Source organism: Pezoporus occidentalis, unplaced genomic scaffold (assembly GCF_034315485.1).
Source record: "Pezoporus occidentalis ecotype Australia unplaced genomic scaffold, CSIRO_AGI_Poc_V1 ctg88, whole genome shotgun sequence".
Classification (NCBI taxonomy): domain Eukaryota; kingdom Metazoa; phylum Chordata; class Aves; order Psittaciformes; family Psittacidae; genus Pezoporus; species Pezoporus occidentalis.
This window is the reverse complement of record NW_026916242.1, coordinates 2,697,656-2,721,779: the sequence shown is the minus strand read 5'-3', so window position 1 is coordinate 2,721,779 and position 24,124 is coordinate 2,697,656. Positions and strand designations below refer to the sequence as shown.

The 24,124-nt window shown below is 36.7% G+C and overlaps 1 protein-coding gene and 1 long non-coding RNA gene across 4 annotated transcripts in view; one reads left to right on the top strand and one right to left on the bottom strand.

Moving 5' to 3' along the window:
• LOC134156585 (sodium channel protein type 2 subunit alpha-like) overlaps positions 1-24,124 on the bottom strand; it is a 71,250-nt gene that overhangs the window by 29,269 nt on the left and 17,857 nt on the right. Inside the window, exons 2-12 of one of the 3 annotated variants that reach the window (XM_062604738.1) lie at positions 13,952-14,269; positions 11,717-11,835; positions 11,303-11,392; positions 9,931-10,059; positions 9,394-9,485; positions 8,108-8,344; positions 5,097-5,160; positions 3,930-4,071; positions 2,896-3,102; positions 1,751-2,038; positions 739-1,119 (exon numbers count right to left, since the gene is read on the bottom strand). In XM_062604738.1, the coding sequence (XP_062460722.1) occupies positions 739-1,119; positions 1,751-2,038; positions 2,896-3,102; positions 3,930-4,071; positions 5,097-5,160; positions 8,108-8,344; positions 9,394-9,485; positions 9,931-10,059; positions 11,303-11,392; positions 11,717-11,835; positions 13,952-14,218 (2,016 nt within the window). In that variant the 5' untranslated portion in view covers positions 14,219-14,269. Of the gene's footprint in view, positions 1-738; positions 1,120-1,750; positions 2,039-2,895; positions 3,103-3,929; positions 4,072-5,096; positions 5,161-8,107; positions 8,345-9,393; positions 9,486-9,539; positions 9,900-9,930; positions 10,060-11,302; positions 11,579-11,716; positions 11,836-13,951; positions 14,270-24,124 lie in introns of those variants that run through there. The other 2 variants (XM_062604736.1, XM_062604737.1) reach the window with 2 other exon arrangements.
• On the top strand, positions 4,272-22,557 carry LOC134156587 (uncharacterized). The gene is made up of 3 exons (XR_009961964.1): positions 4,272-4,384; positions 11,145-11,219; positions 22,140-22,557. It is a non-coding gene; the product is annotated as an uncharacterized LOC134156587 (long non-coding RNA).

Genomic DNA, 24,124 nt, shown 5'->3' with positions numbered 1-24,124 from the left:
ACTTTCAGATGCTGTGACCCAGGTAAAAATTTTTTGTTTCAATAAAAATTTCTAGGAAAACATATGCAACAGATCCTTCTGATCCATTCCTAAAGCAGACTGGGGGAAACGGAAAAACTGACAGAAGGAGAAACATTAATTTGCATGTACTTTCTTTTTTCTTTTTTTTAAGCTACACCTTGATACAAGGCAGTGGGAAACTCAGCTCATTTCTCAGACTCAGGAGAAAAAAAAAGGGTTTCAGAGCTTCCAACATGTCAACATCATCTTTAAGACTGCACGACTTGCACAATACCAAATATATGGACACAGGGGAAAAGCAGGACCAGCAGATTATTAATAGAGAGCTAGGAAATACGTTTTTTAAAGAAGCTAAAACTATAAGGAAAGAAAACATATGAAGACAACAAAACAATCTGCAGAATGTGTAGAAAGCTGAGCACCCCATTTTGGGTTCTAGGCCAAATTTAGCAATTGAACATTACTAATTTGTTTCACTAAGCAGGTGTAGGCATATCCTTGCTCTGCGGGTATATAAAAATGCGGTACTTTGCCCTCTTTCATTTTCATGCTTCAGCTTCTCACTCTTGACTGAATCACCCTAAACCCATTCCACTACAGTAAGATATGCAAAAGCATTCACAAGTTCTCATTCATTTTCAAACCATTTAACTCCACTAAAACATTGTCTGCTGCAATAGAGGTCATAAAACATGGAGCAATTTTAAACTTTCTTACATTGTCATCAGTTGTCGGTTTATCTATTATCACCTCTGGCAGAAGCTGTCCAGTAGGCAACAACAGACTTGGTGGTCCATCCACTAAGGAAACCACTCCATTGCAATCCACAGTGCTGTGCATCTTCCCATTCACTGGAAACACTGCCAGCCTTCTTGAGGGTCTACTGGCCTGACTAATGTTACTACTGCGCCGTTCACCATGCCTGCGTGGCAAAAAGAGAGAACCTCTTCTGCTCCCAGTATCCTCAAATGTGCTGTGCTCATCATCAGCAAAGTCATTTTCAGATCCTATATCTCTTCCGTATTCTCTAAAACTGAAGAGACTTGTTCTGCTACTACGTCTGGGAGAAAATAGGGAACCACGAACACTCAGTAAAGACTGCAAAGGAAACATAAACAAAATGCATACATAGATTTACTGCATACCTATGTATAAAAAAAATCATAAAATATGTCCCCCAAGAATCTGATAGCATTATTTTTAATACAGTGCCCTAGGTACATTTGAAATGTGCCCTAGAGTTGCAAGTCATACTGTAAATTTACCCATTCACATACCTAAACAATTATTGGAGAGAAAAGAATGAACATGCATAAGGCCATAGGAGCTTCCACCTGTGTATTAAAGAGAAAAATCAGGACTTCTAGAACTTCTAATGATCCACAGAGATCATGCATTATATTAGAAAGTGTCAATACCCTTAGTCTCCTACACTGATACATTAAAAAATTCCTTTTATTAATTAATAAGGGATTCCTATTTCAAGTGAACTAGGGAAAACACAATGCTGCTGTGCATCGTAAGACCCACCACATCCTAAACAAAGTGAGAGAGAAATCAAAAAACTTGCTTAGGTACAATCTAGAAAATAATAACATTAAGTCAAGATTTAGAACAATGCAACATTACTTCTTCTTGGTTGCATTACTTTGCAGAGGTGCAGTGAAGTTTGTTGGATATTATGGTTACCTTACAAACCCCAAAATAACAACTGCACTATTCACAGTACCTGGTGCGGTGATGTGAACGGCTTCCCATAAGCAAGTCTGTTCCCATCCAAAGAAAAACGGAAACCTTTCTTTCTGATACTGCCATCTGATTCAGATTTTGGAACCTTTTCATCCTTCATGTCATCCTCATCTCCAGAGAACTCCTTCTGCCTTCTTTTCTTCCTTCTATTTCTTCTCTCTTTGGCACTTTTTGAGCTAATCCTGGATGCTTCTGAAGAACTATCTGAGGGTCCACCAATCCCACTTTCACCGCTGTACTCAGTCATCTCTGCTGCAGCTGCTATTGCCTGACACAGCAATTATTTAACATGATGATTTACAAATCACACCATTTTTTAAAGGAAGCTATAGTCATCGTTCCTAAGATTTATAGCAAATTACTTCTAAATGTTTGACAAAGGCCTATATGGATTTGTGAAAGCCTTCTAATGAAATTCTGCAATATGAGTTAAAATAAAAGGGCAGTTATGAAAGCTGCCATTCAAATTTTCTGTTTTACATCCACATCATGAAGTCAGAAGGCACTGCATATACCCACAAAGCTCATGAGAAAAATAACTGAAAATTACTAAATTTATCAATTAGATTGAATTCCATTGCAAACAAAAGAGCTAAATAAAGTCATACTTCAATCTGTATCAATTTAATAAACTAATTTTTGCTGTTATTGTAAGTAACAGCTTCCTTAAGATGTTCTTTGGAAAAAACTTATGGGTACTACTTCCAGTCTTTAATTCACTGGTGGCAGTACAGGTAGCAAAAAATTATTCAGAAATTTAAGGATAAAAATCATTTATATTCTAATCCAGGCTTGACAAGTATTCCACAAATATTGCAAATACTTCTGAGAATTTGGAAAAATATCATGACAGGCTACTAGATACTACCTCTAGAGAATAAATATTTATTAAAAAAACTATTAAACTGATTTGTGGAGTACTTTTTGTTCTCAGTTCAGAAATTCATTGACATTTTAGACATTATACTTAAAAAGCAATAAAAAGCCATGGAGAAAGCAGACTAAAGTACTTGCAAGATATGTAAAAGAATGGCTTTTTTTTTTTTTAACTGAATTATTGGTTCGGGTTTGAACAAACAGCATGCAATGGCATATACTAAAATCCAAACTCTTGTTAGAAAATACCTGAGCTGCTTCTTGCTGCTGCTTCAGCTGTTCAAGCATCTGCTGCAAGTCTGCCTCCCTCTGTTCTGCTTCAACCAGAGTTGCTTGATTTTGTTCTTCATAGGCCATGGCAACCACAGCCAAAATTAAGTTAATCAGATAAAAAGAACCCAGAAAAATTACCAGAACGAAAAATATCATGTATGCTTTGCCAACAGCTCGTAGTGTCTATAAGAGAAGAAGAGAAATGATCCATCTGGTAAAGACATGCATCAGTTCTGCAATTCACAAGCATTTACTGAATTTGAAAAGTGCAAAACTATTATTGAGCTGCTCTGTAATAAGATCATACAAGCTTTCCGAATTACAAAATAATCAAAAAAAGGGAGCATTCATGTATGTTAAAAACATATTTAAGGATAATGCTGCTTTGAGACAAAGCTCTTTTAATGCCTAATAATCTTGAAAAGAATGTGGAATTAGAGTCTTTAATATGAATCACGTATCACAGGTTGGATGCTTAGTACACTTACCGTGTGCGAGTATGCTTTCCCCATGAAAAAAACCAAAAGAATTAAAGATGGCACAATTGATTAAATACTTAGAAGACAATATTTATTAACAGATTTTCACACACTACGTATGAAAATCTATGGTAAGGAAAGTAATTTATAGAAGACACACATTCTTAGTTATGAAAAACAGGATTTCCAGCACAAAAACTTAGATGCAGATTTTGCTGTCATGGAATTATTTTTACAATTTAAACTCAGTATTAAAGTTTTTGAATATAAGATCCTATCATGAGGCACAAAATGAAAAATACATAGCAAAAATTAAAGATCAAAAAACCTCATGGGCCTCTTCAGAAATCATGTGAGATTCTGTAGTAAGTGCCCATGTCGGCTTAATTCTGCAACTGAATTTGACTCTCTTCACAAATTGATTTTCAATTGCAAACAACAACAATGGTATGAAATATAAATATGAATGGCCTTTCCATGTTTAATTTGGGGACAATAAGACACTAACCACAATTTTTACTATACACTCACCAGCTGATAAAGATTTTCCCAGTAGTCCTGTGTCATAAGTCGAAACAGTGACAAGAATGCCCAACTGAATGTATCAAAACTTGTGTATCCATAGTTGGGGTTTCTACCAGCTTTCACACAGATAAACTTTTCTGGACATTTACTAAGAGAGTAAAAAAAAAAAGTAAAGCAATCTATATAAAAAAGAAAACAATATATAATACTACATTTGTTTTTAAGTTATTGTACCTTAGGCATCTATTTGCAGCTTACAATATTTTAAAATTTAGTGGGAAAATGAAAAGAGTGTTTTTTAAAAAGCCAGAAAAGAGGAAATAAGTAAATGAAAATCTTTATTCCTACCTTCTTTCACCATTAAATACAAAATAAAACTTATTCCCAAGAGTTTGGTATGACCTCTGCAGATATGTCTTCCACGGAAACAATGTATTTACTTAACACAGAGACTCCATATGGTGAATAATTTCATGCAAAAAACCAGAAAGTCAGTATACATATTTTTATGCTGAATTCTATCTCTCAGCAGGGTTGGCCTACCAGATTTCTTGGTTTCCTCAAGTCTCTGAATTGGTCAAGTCAAATTAACAAATTCTGCCAATTCCTCAACAGCAAATACCACCATAGCAATACTTTTATCTCCTAAAACTGTACATCTCAGTTTATGTATTAGGTGATCTAATCTTGGTATCAACTGTAAGCACACTGTTTCAGTTACGATTCTAGTCCTAAACAGTAGAAGAGGTTCTTGCCTCCAAAGCCACTATAGAAAAAATACTATAAATATTTCTTTTCATGTATGTGCATGTACACTTGATGCATATTTACATACACACATAAAGTTACCTGATAGTTACTTATATATATATACATGAAATGTTTACCAAAAAAGACTTAAGTATATCTGTTTTGAAGAAGTAACAAACCAAAACAAAGGGATGGACTGATTCCCTGAAATGCAATTTTTCTATTTACATAAGAGGTTTTTAAAGGAATTTACAGCAACGTATTGCCTGATTTGACATTTTTACTCATTCAAATTTTTACTTACTACAAACCATGACCACACATTAATGTGAAGTCAGGTAGCTAAATTAGCTTCTCAAGTTTAGAGTGATGTGTTTTGCACTTTGGTTAGACAGGTAGAATGCAATTTTCAGTGTACCTTACCCTGCATCTGAGCTATTGCCACAAAGTAGATAATCCTTTTGTCCTTTTAAGCGATAGAAATTACCTAAAGAAAAAACAGGAAGCAACATGATTCTTATCAGTAGGAGGTTTTGGCAGGTTTTTTTGTGAGGATGAACCTATGTCCAAGTTACCATGGTTTGAATGTTCATAATCTCCCATTCGTGTTTTCCCAATAAGGGGTTCAAATACAGGCACATCCATACTGGTAAGTAAAGTTACAAAATTAAAGAATAAAATAAAAACATGATGTAAAAAAGAAATCCTAGAACAATGATTAGAACATTTAAACATAAATTACATAGTCATTTCTTATTTTATAGCAAATACTGAAAATCCTTCCAAAATCTGATGTTTAGTAAGTCAGAGAAATAAAGCACAAAGCCTAGAACTCTTTTGCTTATTCAGTAGGCAGACTGTAATCAGATAATTAAAGCCTACCTCATTTAAAATGGAACTATTTACAATGGCTGGCTAACATTGGCAATTATTAACTAGAACATCCTGTGATTAAAATATGAAGGTAGCATTTAAAAGGAAGATGGATGTTCCAATGACAATGTTGTAACAGCTGCTGGACTGTAAACTAATTTACAGAATTTTTCTTTTAATTATAAGGTTGTAGGGTTCAGAAATAAAAGAATGACAAACTATGTTGTTCTTTAAAACAAATAAAAAGAATACAGATAGAAAGATGGTAACTAACTATGGAAGAAGTAAATTGAGGGCAGATCCCATTCAGAGGGATCTATGTAGGCTGGAGGAAAGGGCTGACAGGAGACAGAAAATTCAGCAAAGTCAAATGCAGAGTTGTGTCCCTGGGAAGGAGGAACCCCTTGGAGTGATACAGGCTGGGGGCTTTGCCAGCTGGGGAGTAGCTCTGCAGAAAAGACACTGGGGGGTCTTGGCAGACAGAGAGCAAGGTGAAAGTAAGACAGCAGGCTGGCAAAGAGCCTGACAAAAGGCTTGGGGTTTAAAAGGGTAAAAAACTACTTAGTCAGAAACTATGATGAAGAATATATGAAGATAGGAGGATTGCAAACTGAACACTTACATCAAGCCTAGTAATGCCAAAATCCTACCATTCAATAACAATACTTACACAATGTTAGAAATATTATAATCCTATTATTTCCATAGATTCTTTAGAGCTCGCCAAAACTCTGAATGTTCAGCTACTGATCTAAATGCCAGGTGCCAATACTCTGACATGTGGATTGTTCATATATTTTCAAAAAGTAAATCTGGCTTTGTTCCTTAACAAATGAAAATGCACATATGTTAGAAAAAGTCACTAGATGGCATCACAGTCACTCACAGCTGACCAGCATATGATATGATGAAAAATAATACTAGGAGGACAAACAACTGAGTTCACTGAAATTATAATACAACTGACATATAAAAATGATTAAGAACAGGTTATATAAGAATGGAGGAATATAAACATAACTAGGTGGAACTTCCTCGCACTCTGTAGAGACTCCCAGCAAAGTCAATGGCTGTAGTATAGGAAGCAAATGACATTCTTGAAGATTTTAGTTCTGTGGTTTAGTTTTAGATTGATACTTAGTGGAAAATGGAAATAGAAAACCTCTATACTGTATCTGAAGAGAAAATTCACAAGTGTTCTACAGCATATAAGCTATCAGCCAAAATTATCCACAAAGCACTATCATCAGTCCATTTCTGCAACACTTCTTAGGCAAATAAACCAGCTAAAATAATAGATTGCACAAAAAATGTAAATACAGTCACAGAATTTTGAGAACATTAACAATTCAGAAGTATAGAAAGAAAATCTGAAAATACAGAAAAAAGAATTTTAATGTCCATTTTTAAGGAAGGAAGGAAACATGACTCATCAAAACTCAGCCTGTAACAACTGCATTTGCTTTTGCTTTTGGGTCAGTGAGGAGGGAGCTAGCATCCACTATTCTACCAATTTGTTTTTCTTTAAACACACTATTGCAAATAATTACTGAGCAATACCCCGTAAATCCACTTCCAGCACACACTCACACATGAAAATGAATCAAATTTTTGGCAATTAGAAGATGATGTACTACATCTCATGGTTACTGGTGTTACCACTTAATATGACACAAACACAAAAAATAGCTGTCTGTTTCTGAACCTGCCTGTTATCACTTCAGTCTACAGAGATTAAGACTACTGAAAAACATCTCGATTAAGATGTCTTTGTCAGTCCCCTTAGTAAACAATATGTCCTACAAGATGAATACCATCTTCTTTCCTATCAGAACCACTACTTGCTTAGTGAGTTCTTTATTTAACAGAGACCAACTGATTTCTTACATCTACCTAATAATAAAAGTACATCTTAACTAGGAAATCGCTGATATTTATCTAGTGCTTTTCTACCTTATTTGCAACCTAAAGATGCAAGCAGAGGCTGAAAGAATTAGGTTTGTTCAGCCTTGAGATCAGGGTGGGAGGATGTGGGGGGTGTAGGTGGATCTTCACACTGCCTACAACATGAAAAACTCAAGATGGAGCCTGACTCTTCCCAGAGGCGCACACTGGAAGTGTTAAGAGGCAATTATGAAAAGTTTAAAATTCAGATTTGATATTTTAAAAAGATACTGTGAGACAGGTCAAACACTGGGCAGGCTGCCCAGAGACACTGTGGTATCTCAGTTCTCAGAGATACTAAAAAATTGACTGGACATGGCACTGAGTAGTTAGAGACTGGACCTGCAGGCAAGCAGCAGCTGGTCTGGCTGACTGTGGAGATCTTGTCCAACCTGAATGAATCTGTGATTCTAAAACCAACCTAACCCTATAAATATGTTTCTAAGTGCAGAACAATCATGTCAGCATAGGTTTGGGATACAAATACATGCAAATCCCTACTCTTTGTCATCACATTTAATTGCTTTTTACCTTTAACCTACAGTATGAAATAGTAATCTTGTGTGTGAATGTGTTTAAACACAAAAATTTTTTTAAGTTGCAAAAGTGTTTCTTACTTTCATTCTCAATGTATGCTGTCCAGTCAAACTCCGTGCCATTAAAGTATGGAGCTAGGTAATTTTCAAAAGATGTTGAATTGTCTGATGGCCAGAACAAGCATTTATTCTTCAAATTGCCCATGAACAACTGCAGCCCTACTAGTGCAAATACACTCAGGCAAAACACAGTCAAAATCATTACATCTGAGAGCTTCTTCACAGACTGAATTAAGGCTCCAACAATAGTCTTCAAGCCTGCAGAGAGAAGCAGATTTTTGTTATCATATTAAATATTTACCTACACTAAAATGTGACGTGAACTGCTCTAACATACAAATATCATGCACAGCTTCTAAAAAGTCTTAAAAATATTTTCCAAAGGAAAAAAAAGTACCAATGAGTCTTATGGTTCCTGACAAATTAATTTGAAAATATGAATGTGAATGAATGTGACACGTTCCAAAACACTTGCTGTTCAAATGAAGAGGGAACTTTTTATTCATGCTTTCTATACATGTAAACTACATGTAAAGAAAATTTGTCATTTCATTTTCTTCTTGATGCCTCTTTCTCCAAACCTTTAACAGTGCTCTATTCCAATACATTGGTTCTACAACAGCAAACAAAAACAGAACACAATTGCACTGTGGTAGAAATTCTTATGACTGCATTCTTTTGCATCCTCTTCAACTGGAGCTGTAGTTTGGTGAAGACAGGCATCTTAAGGTAATAAATACACCATGCAGTTCCCATGCTTTATTATCTTGGTCTTTTGTCAGGAATTCAACTTCTACAACAGACTGAAATTTTCAATCCCAAATGTCTTCAATAAACAGTAACATTAAAATTAGTGAGAGAAAAATAAAAAAAAAAAAAACATTTTGATCCTTAATGTGGGAGAGAAAATTCGACACCATGAAATGGAAGTATGCACAGGATATGTGATTCAGTTTCTCATGCAAGAATGTATTAAACTCTGAGGCTGAGCATTTTAGAGTATTAGAAAAGGGAATCAAATTGCACTTAAGACTAAAATCTGGATGCTTCTGTTAAAGATAAGAGTTCAGCTCCTCTCGAATTTCAGTCAGCCTCAGTGTTTAACCTAGCTCTCACCTGGGATGACTGATATTGTTTTCAAAGCTCGAAGCACTCTGAATGTTCTCAAGGCTGAGACATTGCCCAAGTCCACAAACTCTGTCACATATCTGTAGTGAGGGATTCCACACACAAACACAATGACAGCACACACAAAATTAAACAGAGGTGATGTAGAGTGCCTACTATTTTACACATTTACTTCTTACCTGGAATTACAGAAATAGTTTTCAAAGCTCTCAATACTCTGAAAGTTCGAAGAGCTGAAACATTGCCTAGGTTTACAAATTCTGTTATATACCTGTAGGATTAAATCACAGTTATTCAGAATTGAGGTAAAGCATACACTGCTTACCTGGACCTGTAATCCAGACTGGAATTTTTGGAAGGGGAACTTTAAATGAAAGACTTGCAATTCATATATTCCTGTTTCAACTAAGTTTTCCCTAAGAAACACACACTTAAGTGAATCTCCATTGAATGTAAATTAAAAATGATTTCCCTGTTTATATTGTTTAAATACTCTTTAAAATTAATTGTTCAGTGGTAACATCTCTTTTAAACTGTGGGACCGTCCACTAATTCTGCTGTGTGCTACATTAGTGTAAAATACTAAAATGGAAAAAGTTGAAACACAATTCAACTACAATTCATTTTACATGAGATAAAATAACCCAAACAAATTATTACAGGTTAAAAAAAAAAAAAAAATCTGATATTTTACTTTAAAAACACTATATACTTACGCAAAGGAAATGACAACAAAATCGAGCCAGTTCCAGGGGTCACGAAGGCAAGTAAAATCATTTATACAGAAGCCTCTTGCAAGGATTTTTACCAGAAACTCAAAAGTATAAATTCCAGTGAAAGTGTATCTATGAGAAAACATCCAAGCAGAAGTATAAGATTGTCCTTCATTGATACAACACCACAGGCATAATGGAAAACCACTAGGACCCAGTAACTGTTACACATACTGTAACAGTAATTACAAACTCACATAAACTATGGCTGTTTTCCCACCACTGCTCGGCAAGATAATTGGATCGATTATTTATTTTATCTGATACATTTTTCCAGTTCCTGGCATATAAGATTTTGAAATTTCAGCAGAAATAATAATAATAATCATGACTATCACAAAAATATTTTTGCTCAAATAAAAACTTCAGCATGGTTGCCATGTCAGAAAAAAAAATCCATAGGTAAATGAAACCTAGGGTTTTCTAGCACTTGATGGATGACCAGGTATACTTGAGAATGTCAAATAATAATCCTTAGCAGAGGTATTTTCTTTAATAAGGGTGTGTGTGTCACAGTATCACAGTATGCTAGAGATTGGAAGGGACCTCGAAAGATCATCTAGTCCAATCCCCCTGCCAGAGCAGGAACACCTAGATAAGGTCACACAGGAATGTGTCCAGGTGAGTTTTGAATGTCTCCAGGGAAGGAGACTCCACAACCTCCCTGGGCAGCCTGTTCCAGTGTTCCGTCACCCTCACTGAGAAGAAGTTTCTTCTCACGTTTAAGTGGAACCTCTTGTGTTCCAGTTTGTACCCATTACCCCTTGTCCTATCATTGTTTGCCACTGAGTAGAGCCTGGCTCCATCCTCGTGACACTCCCCCTTTATATATTTATATACACTAATAAGGTCACCCCTCAGTCTCCTCTTCTCTAAAATATAGAGACCCCTTTTAGATTTTGTTATACAAAATGAAGATGCCTCAAAGGGCCTTAGAAAGCATCTTCCTCAATGAAAAGAAGTAGTTTCAGGCAGAATGGCCTTATTATTCTTCTTTTTTTTTACATATATATATAAAAATTCCGAAGGAACAGCTCAAGGAGAATGCATAAAAGCATTAGTTGTACAAACACTCTGAATTAAGAGTATTAATCAGAATATTGTTCAGAGGAAAAAAATAACAATATCACAGCTTGTTTTCTTCCTTGACCTTGAAGGTCTATGCTGCTTTGAGTAGCAGCTAGGATCAAACTCAGGCTAGAAAAAGGAGAATACTGGTATAACACACGGGAGTAAGTAAAACTATATAGTCTAGCTCTTAACTTTTTGTTTTTAAACCATATAAAAAATTACAAGCTGATTTAAGTATACTTACTCTACATTCTTTGCCCACTCTGGAAGGTTACTCCATGTCATAAAAACACAGTTTGTCAAAATAGTGAGCATAATGAGCATGCTGAACAATGTTGACTATAGTTAAGGAACATACTCTTGTTATCAATAATGCAAATAACGGTGCAAATAATGATGCAAATAATGTCATCAACAATGCAAAGAGGTTTCACAATAATGATGGCTATATCACTAACTCTGTAATCTAGGCACACATGCTGTGTATCTCCCTCTGAATTTAACCAGAAAGCTAAAGAGACAAATCTTAGCTCTGATTCATTTTGAAAGGAAGAATTAAATGTAGGTACACATTTAAGCACTAAACAAAAACCCCCATTGTTATTAAAGATTAAAAAAGACCAGTAATAATTTTTAACAAACCACTTGAAAAGGATATGAATGAACCAAAATCTTAATAGCTATTCTTCTAACAATATTGAAAGGAGATAAAAGGTACAAGGCAGGTGTGGCACTGAACCTGAAGATTGTCTTCCCTTTATTCAATACTATAAAAGTCTTACAAAAAAACCAAACAAACAAAAACAAACAGAAAAAAAGAGAGGAGACAGGAAATAGGAAATTAAGGACACCTGTTAGCAAGTTTGCCATAGAGGCTGCACTTACACATCAGTAGAATTTTACAAGCAAATACCAGTCTAAATTTTCACATAAGCAATGAAAAATCAACACCAGACATCCTCTGTACTTTTAAACAAAATCTGCATTTCAGCTTTTCCCAGGATTATGCTATTACATTAAAAGATTGTCATTTTTAACATTTAAAATTAATCCAGCTGTAATACCTGCACTTCAGGTCAAAGTTGGCAAAGCAAAACAAAACACCTAACCAAACATTTTTGGACACTTATAAGCAACTATTTCAGTCCTTTGTAACCGCTCCTGAGGTGAGATATCCTTGGCTTTCAAAGGCTTTACTGCCTTTACTGCATGTACAATTATCACTTGTACCATTTATGCAACCAGGTTTTTTTGACTATGAGACAAAATGAAAATGTCATCTAATTAAATCTTAATTCAATCTATTTCCTATGATTATTCTCCCAGAAGGCTAGTATCTGAAAATACAAAGGTAGTAACATTGAATCTGTTTTCTAATGATATTCTATTGTAAAAGAAATAGATAATTTGACAGTAGCATTCATGAAGTTGCAACAACAAAACCTAAACTAACTAAAAAAACCTACATCTGATTATTAGTTTTCAATATGCTGTACAAAAACCCCACTACTTTAACTTCACTGCTTCTTACAGAGAGATAATATAGCTCTTTGGTCACTTGCATGCAAGTTACTCATCTGTTGATTATCTAGCACTTGATTTCAAGAACCTGTCCTGTTTTTAATTCAGCAAGCATTTTATTGATTTAGACAATAAAATAACCACTCACTGCTTATATTCCACTTCTGCCTACATAAAAACATATTTTCTTCATCTGTACTTGCCAAAGTCACCACCCTTGCTCTTTTCTCCTTTTGTTTTCATTTTACCTACAAAAGAAACTGAGTCGCATTGCAGTACATATTTAGTTTAGATTTTGTCTTCAGGTCTATATTGGGCATGTACCATAGACCAAATATTAAAACACAAAGTACACAGTTTTAGTCCTTACACTCAGTCCCATGTGAGAAACGAGCGTCAGGCTACTGGCATCAATGTTATTTTTATGCTATTTTGCTGAACCGATACTGAGCCACAAATCCTCTTTTACATTAAAAAACCCACATCACTTATATGAAATTTCTGGGAAAACTTCTCATCCATGCAGATATAAAGTCACTCTAAGAGGAATGAAGCAACAACTTTGAAGAACCTCCTTGCTCTGTAACATATTATTATTGAGGTCATATGACCTCAAATTATCCTACTAGTGTACTGTCTTCATGTTGCTCATGGGGCAGTCCAGGGAGCAATTACTTGCTGGAGAACTGGTATTAAAAACCACCAGGAGAAACATAACTGGCCAGAAAAATCAAATCTTCCCATGAGACTCAGAATAGTTGCAGTGGCCCTGAAGCAAATTCTAAGAAAACATATCTGTGACACAAACTCTTACAAATCCACTTAAATCACATCATATGAAGCTGACATGTATGTGATGACAATATTTATTCTTTTTACTTATGTCACTCCTAGCCAGACAGTGTTTAACAGTTAACTTTTTACAAAACAAATATTTCTATGAGATTTCAAGGAAAGTTTGACAATTAACCATTTTGGCAGATGACTGAATGAGCGCTTTTTCCAAAGATTACCTTACTGAAATAGATCTCAGGTACTGTCTATGTTTCCTAGAAACCCCAGGAACAGAGTAGGCAGACAGAGGAAGTTTTCAAATGTATCTGCATTCAATCAGATTTGAAGAGATTTTAGGACATCTAAATCAAATCCACTAACTCAAACTATCATCATAGGGAAACCGTAGACATTAAAAGAAAAGCTTATTAAGCAGAAGAGTTACAGTCATATTTAGTGTACTCAAAGTAATTAAGGTGATATCACATACTGCATAATACTTTCAACCAGGGCTTCTGACTACCTCCACACCAGAGCATTTATCACTTTATAGTTCAACAGGACTGTTCTAATTACACTCTTAATATAAAATACTTACTTTTTTATTGATATAATATGGATCCAGGTCCTCCAGGGGCACAGATACCATTCCCGGAGGAATATCACCATAAATAAATGGCAGTGTCTTTCCTGCCTCTAAGTCAGGACTTGGCTTTGGGTGATCTTCCTCATGACCACCATCATCTTTATGCTCGTCATCATGAGTTTTTTCATCAGCAATACGTTTTTCGATAGCTGCAAGAGATTCTTTGGTGAAACAGAAGAAGCTGCCAGATCCTGGTGGTACCAGCATCGCTTGTGCCATCTTTTCATTCTGTAAACTTTAAATGCTTTTAGGCTCTTGAACAAGAAGATCCTAGGAGAACATGAGAAAAAAAAAACAAAAAACAAAAAACAGAGAATAGAGGGCAACAGCAATGAAAATATCCAAATAAAAGCTTCTGGCACAGTCATCATTTGCCTCTAATTCTAAAGCCCTGTAGCAGCAAGTATGAGAATTAATTGTCAGATACTTCATAGAAAATTAGGTACCGTTAATGACATAGAGAACAGATGCCAATTATGATGCAAAAAAACCAAAAGGGGTGTGGGGAGAAAGCTAAAATTTGCACACAGTTTGTCAACTCATCTTAAGACAAACCTCACAACAAAAGGAAAAACAAGTCCCGCTTTACCTAGCCTAAACATTAAAACACACTTTAATGTGAAAAAGAAATGTGTTAACACAACTGTGTAGTGCTGTGTTTCAGAGAATGGGGTGGCTGGGGTCACACCACTGCAGTAGCTATCTGCCACCCCTTCCTCCTCACGTTTTTCCCCTGCTCCAGCATGGGTCTTTCCTACAGGCTGCAGGGCTTCAAGGTAAGTCTGCTCCAGTCTGAGCAATCCGTATGCCACACTTCCTTCAAGGAATATCCACCTGCTCTGGTGTGGTATCCTCCACACGCTGCCAAGCAGATACCTGCTCTGGTATACTCCTCCACGCGCTGCAGGGAAATACTTGCTGCACCATGGCCTGTCCCCCAGGCTACTGAGGAATCTTTCCTCCAGCGCCTGGAGCCCCTGCTCCTTCTCTTCCTCCACTGACCCTGGTGTTCACAGGGCTGCTTCTCACACTTTTCTCCTCATGCTGACATATGGCATTTTGCCCCTTTCTGGGTGTGTTTTCCAACAGGTGCCACCATTTTGGCTGAGGGGCTCAACTGTTCTCTAGGGTGGGTCCACTAGAGCTGTGCGGAAATGGCCATATCCAGCACCAGGCTCTCCTCACAGAGGCTGCCCCTGCAGCCCCCCTCAAAACAGGAGCCACAGACACCAAGTACAGAAACACTTTTAGGTCAACTTAATAGCAGTTGAGGAAGATTTATTTTTTAACAATTTTCTAGCAGAAGCTACATTCTCATGGACCTGCAACTTGATGTTACACAAGCCATCTCTTCCTCAAAATCAGCCAGTCAAGGGTATGCACAGACTTCAAAACCCTGTTTTTTCAGCTGAGCTAAACCAGATTCTGATTTCTTGGCAAATACTCTTCACTATGATAAAAGACATAAAAAAAGGCATCTTTGCACAGCTTAGTAAAGAGATGAGATAGAGTATTGGTGAATGAGAAGTGGATTATGAGCCAGCAGCGTGCCCTTGAGGCCAGACAGGCCAATAGTATCCTGGGGTACATCATGAAGAGTGTGTCCAGCAGGCCAAGGGAGGTGATCCTCCCCCTCTACTCCACCTTGCTGAGGCCACATCTGGAATACTATGTCCAGTTCTGGGCTCCTCAGTACAAGAAAGACAAGGAGCTACTGGAGAGAGTCCAGAGGAGGCCACAAGGATGATCAGGGGTCTGGAGCATCTCTCATGAGGAGAGATTGCAGGAGCTGGGCCTGTTTAGTCTAGAGAAGAGGAGACTGAGAAGGGATCTCATTAATGCATTTAAATATCTCAAAGAGGGGCTCCAAGAGGGTGGTGATAGACTCCTTAAGTGGTACCCATAAACTAAAGCTCAAGAAGTTTCACCTCAACATGAGGAAGAACTTCTTTCTGTTGAGGGTGGCAGAACGCTGGAACAGGCTGCCAGGGGGGTTGTGCAGTCTCCTTCTCTGCAGACATTCAAAACCAGCCTAGATGCATTCCTGTGCAACCTGCTCTAGGTGACCCTGCCTTGGCAGGGCAGGGGGGGGTTAGACTAGATCATCTCCAGAGGTCTCTTCCAACCCTCACAATCATGTGATTCTGTTATATCCTAGTAAATGGCTATATAAAAAAATCAGATGTTTTTCCTGTCAGACACAAAGCACTTAAGGAAAACACAGAAATGTTTTTTCTCCAGAACACAAAGCCCAAGAATGCAAAGTCTCCCCTTATTTACCGAAGAAGTAATAACTTCATCTGTGGCATCTTAATGATTCACTGTTCTCAAATGGTGACCCTGAAGATCTGCCCAGCCATGCCTGGACTAAGAAGCAGCTGCCTCTTAAAAGGTACTTTTCCTTCAGAAGCTGGATGACATCTGTTGTTCTCAACATCAAGGGAACATGCATCAGCCAAAAGGGTGAGCAATATCTCTTGAAAGGAAGGTCACCAAGATCCTTTTCCATAAACTTTATTTGTACCTAAAAGCTAAAGTAAGTAACGCAAGTATTATTTGGTACCTTTAGCTTACAACTCTTTTTCAGAAATAAAATTGTGGAGGGGGGATGGGTATTATCTGCTTCTTTATCTTTAAGCTGAAAACTCACAGGGACTTTTTTAACGCAAGCAGCCATGTCCGTTTAAATATGTTTTAAAGCCAAGGAAAGCTCTTACTAGCAGAGGGGCTTTTTCCTAAACCAAGGTGGTAGCAGTGGAAAGTTAAATAGTAGGGTTTCCCCCAGAAAACTCCCCTACATGGTATATTAGCCAATACTGTATGTGGTGTAACAGATTCTGAGAACGATGATCAGGGGACTGGAGCACCTCCCGTATGAAGACAAGCTGAGAAAGTTGGGGCTGTTCAGCCTGGAGAAGAGAAAGCTGCATGGAGACCTCATAGCAGCCTTCCAGTATCTGAAGGGGGCCTATAGGGATGCTGGGGAGGGACTCTTCATTAGGGACTGTAGTGACAGGACAAGGGGTAATGGGTTAAAACTTAAACAGGGGGAGTTTAGGTTAGATATAAGAAGGAAATTCTTTCCTGTTAGGGTGGTAAGGCACTGGAATAGGTTGCCCAGGAAGGTTGTGAACGCTCCATCCCTGGCAGTGTTCAAGGCCAGGTTGGACGAGGCCTTGGGTGATATGATTTAGCGTGAGGTGTCCCTGCCCACGGCCAGGGGGTTGGAACTAGATGATCTTAAGGTCCTTTCCAACCCTAATGATTCTATGACTGCACTTACACAAAATTTGCTTTTTCTGCATTGAGTGATATAAACTATGGTTAATATGTGCAGCTATATGTAATCAGTCTACGCACAGTTATTATCTAAAATAGTTAGATAGTTATATAAACTCTTTTTAGACTGTGAAGAGAGCAAGATCTACAGCCATTAGAACAACTATCTTAAAACCAAATAAAAAAGGGGCTGCCCTTTATAAGCTAAATATGATACCAATTTTTCACCACTTACCAGTCCACCATGCCTACCAACAAGCAGGGGCCTATTTGGCAGTCTAAGAAATACTTACGCAACTTCATGTTTTGATGACTATCTTCAGAAACAAAATATGCAACACCAAACACGTCAACAAAAAGAAAGGGGAGACACTCTCAGAGAATAAGACAAACACATGCCATAACATTCAGCTAGCCTTTTGGAGGATGTTCCCATCGCTTTGAGAAAGAATTTACAAAACGTTAAAAATAGTTGTCTAGTTAACTTTATGAGCAGATACTCAGAGGGTGATGAATACCATGTCTGCAGGAACAACTTACCAAAGATGTACTTGAAAAATGTCACTAACTGTTATGGCTGTCTCTGCATTTGGGCTAAATTTACTCTTCAGAAGCCTCTAATATGTAAAACTAAAAGTTCATGACTGCTCACTTTACCAAATACCACTATGGCCTTATGGCAGTTTTTCTGAGTTGTTACAGATGTTATCAGAATGAAAACCAATCTTGTTGCTTGCATGTTCATATTCCACTGATTTATTCAGGAAGGCTTAAGTGGTATCCTTAGGGCTGAAATGAACTCCAGCATTTCTCTCTAGAGACACCACAGACAATGATTGCAGCACATTGCCCAGTGTTAACATAAAACAGAAAAAAGTTCTTTTCCAACATATAACGTAACTCTGTTCTATTAATGATTTAGCCTAGCAGCCTAATAACAATCTATGCCTGGGAAAAACCCCACACCTATTGAACACATTTTGTGTTACAGTTCATTGATCGTATTTTCCTGTTATGCCTTTTTTAAAGTACTGCAAATACATACACTCTGAAGCAAACTGATGCTACTTAAAGCATTATTTCATCAAAATCAGTTTATTCAAGTAAGAAAATGAGTGGAAAAAAAGAAAATATTTCCTCTCCCCATCAAACCCCTTTCAGAGGTCCTTCTAAAAGCTTCCACACACACCCAAAAAAACCAACATTAAAACCACCAATAGTAAAAAAAAAACACCCAAAACAAAAAAAGAAGCACATAACACCCCCCATTTTCTCAGTTTACTATTAAGAAATAGGCTTCTAATCCAACATAGCTATATTGTGCATGCATGCCTGAATGGAGACTCTCTCCATCAAGCAGGACACAAAAAGCAACTTTATTTATAAATAAAAGATTACAGGCAAACTGCTGGATACCACAGACTACCCAGTAGCACAGCACTAGAAAGAAAGTCCTGGATCCAGGAACAAGCCAATAACAACACAATACAAATGGAAATATTAATATACTTTTATGGAACATGGCAGAATGAGAATTATTATTATTTTCAAATTATCTTTTAAAATATAATTTTAATGTGCATACAAAGAAAAGCATCAGGGTCATATTTATGTCATTTTAGAAACAGTGTATCTCTCATTATTCCATTTTCTATGCTTGATATGTAAATAGATTGCTGCTCCAAAACGTTCTCCACCAACTTGTATTAAATCTAGTCCTGTATTATTTTACAGGCAGAAGTTTGACGTTTTGAGCTTGAGTCAACCGGGCTAAAAAAGCATGAACACATTGTTAATATTTTCTATAGGAATCAAAAAATGTTCATTCTAGCATTTACACAAATAATGGCCAAGCTTAGACCAAAGCTTCGACACAGGAACAAACCCCCAGTACTGAGGAAATGCGTTTTCCATACAGACGCCACGTATTTATCTTCAAGTTTTTCAGAGTTAGAAATAACATATCTGCTCTTGCTTCCACATATTCCATAACATGACAATGAATTTTTACAGCATTATTTTCAATGTTCTCTATAATATCGTATATTTCATAGTGCTATTTTAACAACTCGAATTAAGTTTTCAGCACCTTAAAGAAGCCAGGTGATATTACTAAGTCCCAATAACCATATCTTACATGTACAAAAATTAATTAAAACTATGAAGTTATTACCATGACAGTTGGGTAAAGATGTACAGTAAAATTTAATGAGGCAAATGATCAAATCTGATGAGTCATAAGCAAGCCTACACGTATTTTCTTGGCTATGCTCACTCTTCTGCACATCTGTATATAAAGAATATGGCTTTTTTTTTCCAGGGATATTGAATTTTACTAAATAAATGAAGATTCACATTATTAACTGCTATGTAGTCATTATTCAATGATGCAGCCTTCAGTTAGAGTTCCTACAGAAAATAAGCTGATTTTATCCCTGCTACTTCAATATTACTATTCTCTGATTGTTTGCAAAACAAGCAGCAGGCTATGATACAAATCCAGAAAGTTCTTAGGTAAATGGGTCAATCTAGAAAGCATGTGCTCTAATCAACAATTAAAAATCTAGTATTCTTCCTTCTACTCTCAAGTAATTTCCTGTGTAGATGCTAACAGTACATACATTATTTGTTTAGTTGTAATGCTAAACATCAATAAGAACTAAAACATTTCTGAATTATTAATTGCTCTAAGACTGAATAAATTAGACCTATGGTACATTTCACCCCTGATAATTCTTGTCAGAAGACTGGCAATACAACAGTGCTAAGTGGGACAACTCATTTTAAACAAAAGCTTTCGCCAAGCCCTTCATTTAGAAGTTGCTTCTTTCTCTATAGATTGTTCATGAAAATAATTACAAAGACCAAAGCAAAATGACTATGGAAGACTGACAATTTGTGTGTGGTTCTAGGGATTCAACTTCTTATATGCAACTCACCTTACATGACCTATATCTCTTCTAAAGTTATCCCAAACTAGCTATTTTCAATTCAATAACCTCTGATTTCAAGGGATTAGTTTACAGTGATACTCAAAAGATAGCTGAAAGATATTAATATTGTAGGAAAGAAAAATGTTTAAAAGGTAGAGGATACTACAGCTGATCTTAAAAAAAGAAAATTTCTCTAATATAACCCCATTTTAGAATATACAACCACTTACGTAAACTGATCTGCCTCCGTTATGTATTCATCAAGTGCAGATCCAGGAAATTCACTCTTCACTAACAAGCAAATCCAATCCCTAATGTAACAAACAGAAAATCTGGAATAGAGCCAACTCAGAGAAAATACATGGAAGTTTTTTTGTTGACAATGCAATGAAAGCCAGTGAAAAACATGATTTACATTGTCAGAAAAGTGATGTGTATTTTTATTCTAGCAAGCATGATATTTCCGTCATTCACATGTCAGAGAATGACTGCTATAACATTTTTCCAGACCACAGAAATATGTCTCAAAATTTCAAGACTTTGTTTCTAGTTAGGTCTGAATAAGTCATGCAGCCAAATCCCTGGATCATAATCTTAATTTAAAGCTTTCCCAAACTGTTAATTCCTTTTACAATTTAAAGGCAAGTTTATAACAGATTTGGCACTACATTGAGGCTATTTTTCTCTTCCGTAGCCTGTCAGCCACTGATGTTTCCTCCATTCATGTACTTACAGTAAAAACTCTTATCTCAACTTCGCCTCTGGCAATATGAGTTCAGTGAACCTTTTCTTTGAGACAAATAAATTATACCTGTCTCTGAAACTTGCTTTTACTCTTTTAGTGTTTATGTTACTTTGTGCAACATATTTGCTTTTGTAAATCCTGGTATTTGGTCTTGCATGGTTTCATTACCAATGTGTTGGCTATTTTTTTTTTTTTTTCTCCTCAGTTCTCCAGATTCCTCCTCAAAGGAGAAACAGAAAAATTAGGTATCTCTATGGATACCACATAAGAACATACTATAGTTGCTTGGAGATGAAACAATGAAACAATACTCTCTATATGTATTTTCAAGTAATCATGGTACTTGCACAGTGTTTAGTTTCCTTGTATTCATTAACTAAAACAGGAAAGTCTACCCATCATACAGGATAAATTTATTTTTTTCATATAGAGTACTAAATACCCAGTAATTGTGTTCAGTTACAAAATGGAATACACCACTTCTGCTGTGCGAGAAAGCAGAGCAGCTGAGAGCCTTCCAATAAATGGTCCATTACCCGTGGAGGATCTGCATAATCAGTTTAAGATATTATGTAAAAAGCGTTGGTCCTTGCATATGCATCAAACAAGAGTTTTTAAGAACTTGGAGTCTTAAAAAAATCTGAATCTTAATTCTGTTGTAATGTAGCTGTTGACAGACAATAACCTTGTGAACTTGAAAGAAACTTTTTTCTAATTTCTAATATTGCAATTTCTGGATTTCTTTGTACATTTATGTAAATATCAAAATCTTACTCTGTGCACCTGAGTCCTGCTAAAGACCACACAGCTTTATCAGGATCTGTTTTGGAAAAACAAACCAAGAACAACAAAAACCCCCAACAAAGCAAAAGAAACCCCCAACTAACCAACCAAAAAGAAAAAACTCACTTTAGCTATATCAACTCTTTAAGATATAACACTAGATTCCCCAAATGATGATACAAAATGTGTTTTATCCAGGAATCCTATGGACTGAGCCATGTAGCATATAAGGACTGGAAGTTTTTGAACTAGAAGTAGTTAGTGAAAACAGTGAACAACAGGTAAACAGCTCTCCAGGAGAGTGTCTTTCCTGAAGCAGTCATACTTAAAGGAAGAAATAAAAATATTTCTAAAAAAATACAAAACCCCAATAAATAAGAATTTTTAAAATATCCTTCAGGACTGGCTTCACAGAATAAGGCTTCAAAGGTACAAGTAAAACAAGAATGGCCATGACAACACTGCAAGTTACTTTTCAGTTAAGATTCCTTTTACATTACAGATTTGCTGCAGTGATTCCAAGAAGTCAATAAATAACGCTTTCAGAAAAGAAGAAAGTACTACAGTACTTCTAGATTAAATTTTCAGAAGCACTCTGGCTCAAATTTCACCTTCACTGAATAAATGCCAGCTGAAAAAGAAAAACCAGCTTGAAATAAAATTGTGAAGAAAAGAATAGTCACAATAGGCAGAAGTGTTGCTTTAGAATGTTCTGCCTACATGAAATCCAGACATTCACAAAATTCTTAATGACTGCAGTTATGGCATTACAACCAGCACATGTGCTTGCTTCCCATTTCCTTGGATAATGCAATTTTTAAAATTACTAAAAAACCAAACATAACTCTTCTGTTCAGGACTAACCTTTGGTTTTTGTGACGTAGAAAGAAGTAAGTAAGTCTGGGGTTTTTTTGTTTGGGTTGGGTTTTTTGGCTTGGTTGACTTTTTTTTTTTTTTTTTGGTTGGTTAGTTGAGGGTTTCTTTTGCTTTGTTGGGGGTTTTTGTTGTTCTTGGTTTGTTTTTCCAAAACAGATCCTGATAAAGCTGTGTGGTCTTTAGCAGGACTCAGGTGCACAGAGTAAGATTTTGATATTTACATAAATGTACAAAGAAATCCAGAAATTGCAATATTAGAAATTAGAAAAAAGTTTCTTTCAAGTTCACAAGGTTATTGTCTGTCAACAGCTACATTACAACAGAATTAAGATTCAGATTTTTTTAAGACTCCAAGTTCTTAAAAACTCTTGTTTGATGTATATGCAAGGACCAACGCTTTTTACATAATATCTTAAACTGATTATGCAGATCCTCCACGGGTAATGGACCATTTATTGGAAGGCTCTCAGCTGCTCTGCTTTCTCACACAGCAGAAGAATAAGCGTAATTGTATACAGCATTATATTACATAAGTAATGTTAAATTAGTTTTATCCAAAGGCACTCTCAACTTCCATTAACGTATGACAGAGATTAAAAAAAAAAACAAACCAAAAAACAACAAACCCTCTATCACATTTAAAGTGGTTAAGGTCTCTGAAACTGCCTTTCTTATTAAGCAAATGTTTACTACAAAACTGACATTTGGAAATTACAAAACTTAGAATCATAGAATAGTTAGGGTTAGAAAGGACCTTAAGATCATCTAGTTCCAACCCCCCTGACATGGGCAGGGACACCTCACACTAAACCATGCCACCCAGGGCTCTCTCCAACCTGGCCTTGAATGCTGCCACGGATGCAGCATACACAACCTCCCTGGGCAACCCATTCAGTGCCTCACCACCCTAACAGGAAAGAACTTCCTCCTTATATCCAATCTAAACTTCCCCTGTTTAGGTTAGAACCCGTTACCCCTTGTCCTATCACTACAGTCCTTAATGAAGAGTCCAACCCCAGCAACCTTATAGCCCCCCTTCAGATACTGGAAGGCTGCTATGAGGTCTCCACGCAGCCTTCTCTTCTCCAGGCTGAACAGCCCCAACTTTCTCAGCTTGTCTCCATATGGAAGGGGCTCCAGTCCCCTGATCATCCTCATGGCCCTCCTCTGGACTTCTTCCAACAGTTCCATGTCCTTTTTATGTTGAAGACACCAGAACTCCACACAATACTCCAAGTGAGGTCTCACAAGAGCAGAGTAGATGGGCAGGATCACCTCCTTTGACCTGCTGGTCACGCTCCTTTTGATGCAGCCCAGGATACGGTTGGCTTTCTGGGCTGCAAGCGCACACTGAAGACAGCTCATGATCATTTTCTCATCAACCAATAACCCCAAGTCCTTCTCTGCAGGGCTGCTCTGAATCTCTTCTCTGCCCAACCTGTAGCTGTGCCTGGGATTGCTCTGACCCAGGTGTAGGACCTTGCACCTGGCATAGTTAAACTTCATGAG